At 60.4% G+C, this 10,072-nt stretch overlaps 2 protein-coding genes across 2 annotated transcripts; both read left to right on the top strand.

Moving 5' to 3' along the window:
• Nucleotides 1-537: 537 nt before the first annotated feature.
• LOC142413488 (metallothionein-1) lies at nt 538-1,967 on the top strand. The gene is made up of 3 exons (XM_075509678.1): nt 538-679; nt 1,051-1,116; nt 1,715-1,967. Exons 1-3 carry the CDS (start codon nt 649-651, stop codon nt 1,807-1,809), a joined length of 192 nt encoding a protein of 63 aa, XP_075365793.1. The 5' UTR covers nt 538-648; the 3' UTR covers nt 1,810-1,967.
• A 4,609-nt stretch (nt 1,968-6,576) lies between these two features.
• Nucleotides 6,577-7,585, top strand: LOC142413487 (metallothionein-2). Its single transcript, XM_075509677.1, has 3 exons — nt 6,577-6,749; nt 6,827-6,892; nt 7,353-7,585. The coding sequence occupies exons 1-3, from the start codon at nt 6,719-6,721 to the stop codon at nt 7,445-7,447; spliced, it is 192 nt and encodes a 63-aa protein (XP_075365792.1). The 5' UTR covers nt 6,577-6,718; the 3' UTR covers nt 7,448-7,585.
• Nucleotides 7,586-10,072: the final 2,487 nt, after the last annotated feature.

Below are 10,072 nucleotides of genomic sequence, written 5' to 3'. Positions count from 1 at the left end.
GGCTCCGGCCGGGCCAGTCCGGCTTGTTGCTGCTCTTGCTTGCGGGGAAGGTGTCGGAGCCACAGGCCAGGGTCTGGGGCAGGGACCGTATCCCTGTCACCCCACCGTGCCAGCTCCTCATCACCCCACTGTGCCGGCTCTGGGAGGAGGGGACTGAGTGCTCCCTGCAGTGGTGGCAGCCCTGGGGTCAATGCACCCCCCCGAGACATCTAGGGGCTCAGCAGCTTGATTCTGGGAAAGGGCCAGGCAGCGGGGCCCTCCCTGGGTGCAGCCCCTCAGCCCCTCGGCCCGTGGGAGTGGAGCAGCACTCCCAAGGCAGGTGCCATCTGTGTGATGAGAGCTGGCTGTTCTCAGCACCCCCCCAACATCTCAGCGGGGAGCAGCGGCCACCCAGGCAGCCCCCCCTGCTGCCCCCGGCACCCCGGGGAGGGGGGGCGCGGGAGCCCCCAATGCTCCCTGCTGCCGGGCAGTGAATCAGCAGCGCCCGGGGCAGGTGCCGGGCTGAGCCGTGCGCAGGCTGCGAGGGGCGGAGGTTTTGCACTCGCTCTCGCCTGGCCAAGGATAAATAGGAGGCGGCTGCGGGTCCTGCCAGAGCCGTTTTTCCCGTCGCCCAGCGCGCCCGGTAGCCAGCACCCAGCCCAGGCAGACATGGACTCCCAGGACTGCCCTTGCGCCACGGGTAAGCCGGCGCTTCCTCCGCCTCGGCCCCGGGGGGCTGCGGGAGCCGGAGCATCCCGGCAGGACTGCCGGCGCTCCCACCCTCCGCCATCCCCGATGCTCTCATCCCGGCCGGGCCGGCTGCTGAAGCCCTTTCCCGGCGTTGCGGTGTCGCACCTGGAGCATCTCGCCGGGAAGCAGCTGGCAATGCCGTGACCTCCCCGCCGAGCGAGGCCAAAGCGTCAGCCCCGGCCGGCGCTGCCGGAGGGCGGAGGGGCGGCGGTGCTCCCCTTGCGGGCCTCGCCCCAGAGCATCCCCGCTGATCGCCGGGGATGCGGGGTCTCCTCCCACCACCTCCTCTTAACCCTTCTTTTCCTTTTCTCCGTGTCTCAGGTGGCACCTGCACCTGCGGGGACAACTGCAAATGCAAAAACTGCAAATGCACATCCTGCAAAAAAGGTAAGGAGTGGTCCCCGAGCCCCACGGAGGGGGTCAGAAACACTCATGGGGCTTTTCACTACACATCCCTGGACACACTGAATCCAATCAGGCTCAGCATTGCCAGAGTTGAGTTTATTCCTCCTGTATTTTTTTGCCCCCAAAGAAGCACAGGGTGAATTCCCCCCACCCCCACCAGGCAATACAAGCTACCTGGTGTAACCCGAAACTCAGTGTACCCCTGGCTGGCACCTCAGGCTCAGTGCAAGGGGATGCCCTGGGAGGAGACCAGGACTGGGATTTCTTCTGGCTGCTCCTGATGCCGTCACCCCCGGGCAGAGCCGTGTGCGGGAGGGTTTGCACAGAGAGGGACTGGGGGGCACCAGTGAGCACCCCCCTGGTGGTCCTGTGCCCTCCTGCTGCCTCCCCAGTGCTGGCCCTAGATGCAAAAACACCCTGGGAGATGCCACGAGGGATGGGGGTGCTGCTAAAAGGGGAGGACAGGGGTCAGTGGGAGGTGTCCAAACCAGCCATCCCCCGTGGGAGCCCCCCAAACCCCACCCTGAGACACACACCCCCCCAGCAAAGTCCCCAACTTATTTTTCTCCCCCCCACACAGGCTGCTGCTCCTGCTGCCCGGCGGGATGTGCCAAGTGTGCGCAGGGCTGTGTCTGCAAGGGGCCCCCCTCCGCCAAGTGCAGCTGCTGCAAATAGGGACCCCTGGCTGCACATCTGGGGGTGCTACACATCTGGGGGGCTGCAGAAGAATAACCTTATTGTGTATGGCTTTTTTATATGTGTTCAGATATCTTTAGTGTTTGTCACTTGTGATGTGTAATAAGCTACCTAAATAAAGTGATGTGTATATAAAGGTTTATAAGGAACCTGGCACTTCTGTTGGATGGGGTGGTTTTCCTGGGGAGTGGGAGGGCAGCATGTTTGGGGGGTCATGGCAAAGAGTCCATGTCTTATTTTTGGTCCTTTCTTCCAATCTTAGCTCTGCCCTCCCTACCAGCAGCTCTGACTCTTGTTTTAACACTTTCCCTGCACAAGGTAATTTATAGGGGTTTTTTTCCCTGCCCTGCTGTTACCCAAGGGCAAATCCCATGCTTCTCCTCCACCAGAAATCCTCGGGGCTAATAAGCAGCTCGTTATTACAAGCCTTCACCACAGCATAATAACTGCAGCAGCCCTGCCCATTTCCAGGGGTAACACTTCCACAGCAGGTGGGGTGGCAGGGAAACAGGTTTAGTTTTCCTCCTGGCAGTTTAGTTGAACTGGCTGGAAGAACCACCTTGCTTATCCCCCTGCCACCTCTGGCAGGGCGCTTCTGTGGGGAGCCCTAGGTGACCTGGATGCCTGCAATGGGGTGCAGTGCCCATGGTGCAATACCTGCGATAGGATGTGATGCCTGTGATGGGGTGCAATGCCCGCAATGGGATGTGATGCCTGTGCCAGGGTACAATGCCCATGATGGGATGTGATGCCTGCAATGGGTTACAATGCCTGTGGCAGGGTACAATGCCTGCAATAGGATGTGATGCCCATGCCAGGGTGCACTGCCCATGATGGGTTGCGATGCCCATAACAGGGTGCAATGTCCACAATGGGGTGTGATGAGTTGTGATGCCCATGCCAGGAAAAAATGCCTGCAATGGGATGTGATGCCTATGCCAGGGTGCAATACCCACAATGGGATAGGATGTCTGTGATGGGTTGCGATACCCATGCCAGGGTGCAATGCCCACAATGGGATGTGATGCCCATGCTGGGGTGTGATGCTTGCCCTGCCCAAGCGCGGCCATGCCACTGCCAGGATGCTGCACCCCAGGTGCCATGGGGCACTATGCTGTTTCCCAGGACACACAAGGGGACTGCCTGTCTCTGCATTCCCTAAATGCAGCCTTTTGTGGCCTCTTTTTAGCTGCAAAATCCTTCCTGACCCATCGAGCCACCGCTGCCAGGACTCAGCCAGGATTTTGGCACGGCTGAGGCCACCCCTGCCCACAAAATGCTTGCGGTGCCAATGCCCACAGGATACCCCTTTGCTCCAGGAGGGCTCCTTCCCCAGGGCGTCCCCTGAGATGTCACCATCACCCCACTGCTTCCAACAGGCGTAAAGCACGTCCCTATGCCAGCTGAATGTAGGGCAGGGCAGGCATGCCACAGGCAGGGTGCAGCATCAGCTCTGGAGTGTCAAACTAAACTCTATTCTGCAAAGAGCAGGGTTATCTTTATTCCTTCCTATCCAGAGAGATTTAAGTACCAACCATGCAAAAACATTGTTGGTGAGCCCACAACAAGCATGAAGGAGAGGTTGCTAATGGGATTTATCCTGAAACATGCGGTTTAACCAGTGGGGCTGAGAGCACCCTTCCAGCCTCACTGTCCCTGGTGGGTTTCATAGAATCGTAGGATCACAGAATAGTTTGGGTTGGAAGGGACCTTTAAAGGTCATCTAGTCCAAGCCCCCTGCAATGAGCAGGGACATCTTCACCTAGATCAGGTTGCTCAGAGCCCTGTCCAACCTGGCCTTGAATGTTTCCAGGGATGGAGCATCTACCACCTCTCTGGGCAACCTGTGCCAGTGTTTCACCACCCTCATTGTAAAAAATTTCTTCCTTATGTCTAGTCTGAATCTACCCTCTTTTAGTTTAAAACCATTGCCCCTTGTCCTATTGCTACAGACCCTACTAAAAAGTCTGTCCCCGTCTTTCTTACAAGCCCCCTTTAAGTACTGAAAGGCCGCAGTAAGGTCTCCTCGGAACCTTCTCTTCTCCAGGCTGAACAACCCCAACCTTCTCGGAGCCTTTCCTCATAGGAGAGGTGTTCCATCCCTCTGATCATTTTTGTGTCCCTCCTCTGGACCTGCTCCAAGAGGTCCATGTCTTTCTAGAGCTGGATGCAGTACTCCAGGGGGGGTCTCACCAGAGCAAAGTAGAGGGGCAGAATCGCCTCCCTCGACCTGCTAGCCACACTTCTTGTGATGCAGCCCAGGATATGGTTGGCTTTCTGGGCTGCGAGCGCACATTGCCGGCTCATGTCCAGCTTTTCATCTGCCAAGTCCTTCTCCGCTCTCAACTCCTTCATCCCCCAGCCTGTATTGATACCAGGAGTTGCCCTGACCCAGGTGCGGGACCTTGCACTTGGCCTTGTTGAACCTCATGAAGTTCACATGGGCCCACTTCTCCAGCTTGTCCAGGTCCCTCTGGATGGCATCCCATCTCTTGGGAGTGTCAACTGCACCGCTCAGCTCCGTGTCATCTGCCCATTTGCTGAGGGTGCCCTCGATCCCACCACTTATGTGGTTGATGAAGATATGGAACAGTACTGGTCCCAGTATGGACCCCTGAGGGACACAATTCATCACTGGTCTCCATCTGGACATTGAGCTGTTGACCACTACTCTCCAGATGCGACCATCCAGCCAATTTCTCATCCACCGAACAGTCCATCCATCAAATCCATCTCTCCAATTTAGAGAGAAGGATGTTGTGGGGGATCCCACTGGATCTCGTGCCCACGCTGGGAGGGGGTTTGCATCAGTCCTGCCCCATGGCTCTGCCCCTTGCCTGTCCCTGTGCCCCACAGTAGTGTGATGGAGAGCAGATATCAGCTGCTGTCCCCTTCCTGCACAGGAAGCAGGGGGCAGACAGGGGTCCTGGTAGCCCAGTTCCGAGCCCCGAGACCTGTGCTGGGCAGCTGCGGTTCCTCTGCTCGCTTTACAGCTGCTACAAAATCAGAGCTGGACCTGGCACTCCTCCTACATGAGCACAGCCTTGGGATTAACCACTCCCTGCCAGCCCCGGGAAATCAGAGTACCAGCAATGATGCAGGAAACCCCCCCGAGGTCCCCTCTCCCCGCTAGCATCCAGCACATGCCCTGCACCCTGGCAATTTGGCAAACCTGCACCTCAGGGGATGCGTGGCTCATCCCTCCCTGTCTCACTGTGGGGTGACTTCATTATTCAGTGGAAATGCCCCGATTGGGAAACAAGGCATTTTCCGTGCTCTTTTCCTCTCCTGGCTCCATGCACGGTCCTGTGGGGATGCTGTGCTGCCCCTTCCTGCTTGCAGTGATGGGGGGTCCGGGGCCACGTGCCTTGCGATCTAGGACAGCCCCTCCATCGGTGAGGTGCAGGATTCTCAGAAATCTGGGAATTCTCCTGCCTCCCCCGCAGCCTCACCCCTGCACGCTCACCCCTTGCTTTCTGGTATGGCCTCATGTTGGGATGCATGTCCCCATTTTGGGGGGGGGGGGCTCTCCTTTCTTCAAACAGGGGTGCACCAGAGCCCATCCCCGACGGGGGCAGGGGGGGAACCAAGGGGCAGGACCGGCCAGGAGCACTGTACTGGGGGGGTGTCCGGGAAGTGATTTCACAACCCATGTTTATGTGCAGTAAGACCACACGTGCATCGTGATTTCACTTCTCCTCCTTTCCCACTCAGCCACTGGCAACCGCAATGCCTGCTGGCTTAGCCTCGTATTTACGCTCCCTTGCTGTTGCCTTGCAAAACACTGCCAGGAAAAAAAATGTATCAGTGTTTTTGCAAACAAGCACGAGCCGTTCCCTGGCATGACCTCCCAGGGCCACCGACCTGCTCCTCACCCCAGCGCCCACTGGCCGGGGCACCATGGGGACCGACCCCATCTGCAGCACCAGCTCTGAGCCCAGACTTGCCCCATTTGCAACAAAAACACCACCCCCACCAAGAGCACTGGGCGCAGGCATGGGGACAGCCTGTCCCTGGCCCAGCCGCTGTTTTCCGTGCCGGGTGCCAAGCTGGCCGCAGGCATGAGCAGGGCAGTGGAAGCCAGTCAGCACGTAAACACCGCAACAAGGGGGAAAACCCACGGGCACTGGCAGTGCCGTGAAGCCGTGATTCCCAACAGCCCCTGGCCAGTTATGCCACGCTCCTGCGCTGCATCCTGGTACTGCACTCCCCGTGCTCACCCCTCCTGGGGGGCCAGCCAAGCACCCCAGCCCCACAGGGGCTGTCCTGGGGCCAGCCTGCTCTCCGGCAGGATGCTGAGATTGTCCAATTCCCTGACAACCACCTGCAACCCATGGCCTCCTCAAGGGTGGGGGGGCACAGCCGCAGCCCAGCTCTCGGCACACGGGGCTGGGAAGGGCCAGGAAGCATGGCAGGGCTATCCCAAATGCGCGGGAGTTGGTGGCAGTGCCATGCCAGCGCTGTCACCCCCCCTCGGCATCTTCCAGCACCTTGGCACCCGCAGATGCAGCACCCTGCCGGGGGGGGTGGTGGCAGAAAGGGGCGCGGGTGGGACCCCCTGGCGTCCCCAAAGCGGGAGCCGGGGGGAGCGGGCAGGGCCATGACCCCGGGTGAGCACGGCACGGCCCCGGGTGAGCACGGCACCACGGCACCGCCCCGGGGTGAGCACGGCCCGACAGGGCACGGCCCCCGGCTGTGCACGGCCCCACGGTGAGCACGGCCCCGGGTGAGCACGGTCCCGCCCCGCCGTGCGCAGCGCCGAGCACCGCCCCGCGCCTCCACCCCATAAATACCGGGCGGCCGGCGCTGCTCTGTACTGCTGCGAGCCCAGCCTGGTGAAGTCGTGTGTAGCCCAGCCGAGCCGAGCCCAGCCGAGCCGAGCCGAGCCATGGACCCCCAGGACTGCACGTGTGTCGCCGGTAAGTGTCCCGTCCTGGCTGTGCCCGGCCGGAGCCGTCCCGGCGGGTCCCGGCTGACGGCCGCTCTCTTGCCCCAGGTGACTCCTGCTCCTGCGCCGGGTCCTGCAAGTGCAAGAACTGCCGCTGCCGGGGCTGCCGCAAGAGTGAGTGGGGGGCTCAGCCCGGGGAGGGGTGGGGGGGTCCTGCCCGGGGCGGGGGGCGGGGTGGGCAGCCTTTCCCTGGGAGAACCCGCTCCTTGCCCGGCAGGACGCCCGTGAGCACCTCCCGACCCTTGTCCCATAGAGAACCCCCCTTTCCCTGTAGGACGCCCTATGGAGAGATCCCTGCGCTCCCCCATAGGGGTGCCCCTGCCCTGTGGGACCCCTGCATGCATCCTGTAGCACCCTCGTGAGGATCCCTCCCTCTTCCCCTGCTCCCTGGAGACCCCTCCGCTCCCCTTCGGGGGCGATCCCTCTGCCCTGTAGGACCCCCAGCCACTCTCCCATTGGGATCATAGCCCTGCCCATGGAGGGGGGTGTGTGTCCTAGTCTCCACAGGGTGCCCCTGCCCCATGGGACCCCCCATCCCTTCCCACCCACCCCTTAACTCTCGTGTCGCCCCCAGGCTGCTGCTCCTGCTGCCCCGCCAGCTGCACCAACTGTGCCAAGGGCTGCGTGTGCAAGGAGCCGGCCAGCAGCAAGTGCAGCTGCTGCCACTGAGCCGCTCGCCTCTGCCTGTAAATAGCCGGCACGCTTCGGGGATGGGGGGTGGGGGGCACAGAAAAGCCTATTTTTTACATGTTTTGTATTTTCTGTACCGGTGGTGAAACTGGATGGAAATAAAGGAGTTTGGCTGGATGTATGAGTGCTGCTGTTGGGCTGGGATGGAGGCTGAGCCCTGTTGCCACTTGTGACTCCTGTGTGGGAATTACTGCCTTGGGGTGGTGGGGGGCTGCTTGCAAACACCCACATGGCCTTCCCTGAGTGGGCTCTGCACCTCTCTGGGGGAGAAAAGCATCTTCCTGGGGTAGGGGACAGACTCATCCTGCACGTGGGGTGGCTCTGGGCATCTTTAAGATGCTGGTCCTGGGATGAGGATGGGGTGATGTGCCCAGGGGTGTGGGGCAGGCGGTGGCAGGGAGGCTCCAGCCCCCTTCTGCGTTTCTCTGGCTTTGTGGTAGGTGTCTCTGCATCACCCTGGGGCTCTGACACCCCGGGGCTTCCTCTGGGTAAAAGAGCTTGTGGGAACAAGCATGGTGGATGAGAGGGTGGTGCAGGCTGGCAGCTTGCCTGCCCTGAGCTGCTGCTGAAAGGCACCTGGCTGAACCCCAGTGGGGATGTGGCTGTCTCATGGGCAGGGACAAACCTCCCCCAAGAGCTTGTGCTTTGCAAGCTCCAATCCATTTGCAGACCAGATCCATCCCTAAAGGGATGCTTTCTCTGCACCCTCCCCATACCAAATACTTCCAGCTACGGTGCCTGGCTCCTCCTGCCCTGGGCATGACCTCTGAGCACTTTTTTCCAGCCCAGTTTTGGGGAGCACCTTGCTTGGAGCTGCAATGACATCCAGGCTCAGGAGGGCAGACTACTGTAGCTGTGAGTAAGCCCTGCATAGGTTAAATGCAGCACTCAGCTGCTGTGAGGGGCAATGGGAACATGCGTGGGCTGTGTTTTGCTTCCGAAAGTCTCTGCCAAGTGAAAGAGTTGCTCTTTATGCACAGGAGCCTCTGCCGCTGGCTGGGGTGGCTGCCCCTACCTGCCTGTACACATCCCCTGGGTGTGCCCTGCTGTGGAGGCAGGTTCCCAGCCCCACTGCCAGGGCTGACACCCCGCTGCTCTCACCCCTTCCCTGCCTCTCTGGGTGGGGGGACAGCTCAGCCTGGCAGGGATGTCCCCTCCAGCCCCTGGTGGCCAGGGACAGGACGAATTTAAAAAGCAACATGGTGGGGCAACCCTGAAATGGAGGCCCTCGGATACCCATGCAGTCCTTTCTGCCAGAGTGGGTGGCACAAGGAGGGGTGTCTGCAAGGGGGGAGTATGGCACTGCCAGTCCTTAATGCCCAGGATGCTCCAGGCACCCAGGGGAGCTGCTTGCCCCTTACCCAAAGGTTTGCCCAGCTTCAGCATGTGGCTCTGCAGTGGGTGCCCAGCCTGCTCAGCACCTAGCCTCACTGGTGAGAAAAGCAATACCCAGCTCAGCACCCATTTGCCTTTTAAATATGTTGCTTTATTGCATTAGTGTGTGTCTTTTGCCTAAGCAGCCTCCCAGCACCGCCTGTTGCAACAGAGGCTTAGTGCTGGAGACAGGGCTTAAGGGCCTGCCTTGCCCTAAATGCATTTAAAAAACCAGTGAGTCTCATGAGAAGACCATTTGCTGGAAAACAAGACTGATGGGGAGCTGAGATGGCCCTGATGCTGGAGCATGGTGCAGTAGGGCTGTGACCCCGGCCAGTGCAGCGGATGGGCTGTGGGCTGAGCCCCCCCAGGACCGGGCGCCCACATCCTGCACCAGAAGCAAAGCCGGTGTGCGCATGGGGTTTCCCCTCTCCGGAAGCGCCCCAGGCATCAACCGCTCCCTGTTCCCAGCGGTGTGCCAGGGTGGTACGTGGGCATGCATCTCTACACCCAGCTGCTGCCAGCGTCCCCTGGTTCTGCCTGCGCACCCATCTGGCAGCAGCAGCTGCTGCCATGGACCCCCAGCCTCAATGCCCTTTCCAGCCTCCTCAGGTGTGATTTGGGGGGAGGAAAGCTACAAGACTGGCAGGATGGGTGCAGGCACCTGTGGGAGGTGCTGGCCTGGGATGTGCCCAGCGCCTGGCTCTGCCTGTAGCTGCTCTCAGGAGGCTGAGGGCTTTCTGGTCCCTGCAGGAGTATGTTCTATGGAAAAAAATCTACTTTTTAACGTGGCGGGAGCTGCTCTCAGCCTGCACACAGCTGTGTATAGCAGGAGGATGATGGGAATAAAGGCTTGATGCAAGAAGTGGCTGGTGTGCTTTATCCAGCCCGTTGAAGAAAAGCACAGCTCAGCTTGCAGCTGAGTGGTTTGAGGTGCCCACGCATCTCTCCTGGGCACCCGGGGGAGGCAGGGCAGAAGACTCCTGGGCACATGCCCAGCTGGGGAGCCCTGCAGTGGGGTGCAGCACCCCGGGGGGGCTGTGCTCAGCACCGCTTCTGGCTCTGCTTGAGCCCCGTGAGGCTGATGTGTCTCCATGGCCCCGGGGGTGCTGGCATACAGCCTGTGCAGAGGGGACAGGCACCGTGTGCAGAGGGGAAATACACGCTGTGCAGAGGGGAAATACACGCTGTGCAGACGGGATGTGTACCCTGTGCAGAGGGGACGAGCAC

This window comes from Mycteria americana, chromosome 8 (genome assembly GCF_035582795.1).
Source record: "Mycteria americana isolate JAX WOST 10 ecotype Jacksonville Zoo and Gardens chromosome 8, USCA_MyAme_1.0, whole genome shotgun sequence".
Taxonomy (NCBI): Eukaryota; Metazoa; Chordata; class Aves; order Ciconiiformes; family Ciconiidae; genus Mycteria; species Mycteria americana.
The sequence above is the reverse complement of the archived record's forward strand: the minus strand, read 5'-3'. Positions and strand labels throughout refer to the sequence as shown.

Excerpts from the sequence above, each read along its gene's own strand:
- LOC142413488 (XM_075509678.1), top strand. The coding sequence starts at position 649 with ATGGACTCCCAGGACTGCCCTTGCGCCACGG. Across the intron at positions 680-1,050 it reads GGACTGCCCTTGCGCCACGG|GTGGCACCTGCACCTGCGGG; the intron begins GTAAGCCGGCGC and ends TCCGTGTCTCAG. Across the intron at positions 1,117-1,714 it reads ATGCACATCCTGCAAAAAAG|GCTGCTGCTCCTGCTGCCCG; the intron begins GTAAGGAGTGGT and ends CCCCCCACACAG.
- LOC142413487 (XM_075509677.1), top strand. The coding sequence starts at position 6,719 with ATGGACCCCCAGGACTGCACGTGTGTCGCCG. Across the intron at positions 6,750-6,826 it reads GGACTGCACGTGTGTCGCCG|GTGACTCCTGCTCCTGCGCC; the intron begins GTAAGTGTCCCG and ends CTCTTGCCCCAG. Across the intron at positions 6,893-7,352 it reads CTGCCGGGGCTGCCGCAAGA|GCTGCTGCTCCTGCTGCCCC; the intron begins GTGAGTGGGGGG and ends TGTCGCCCCCAG.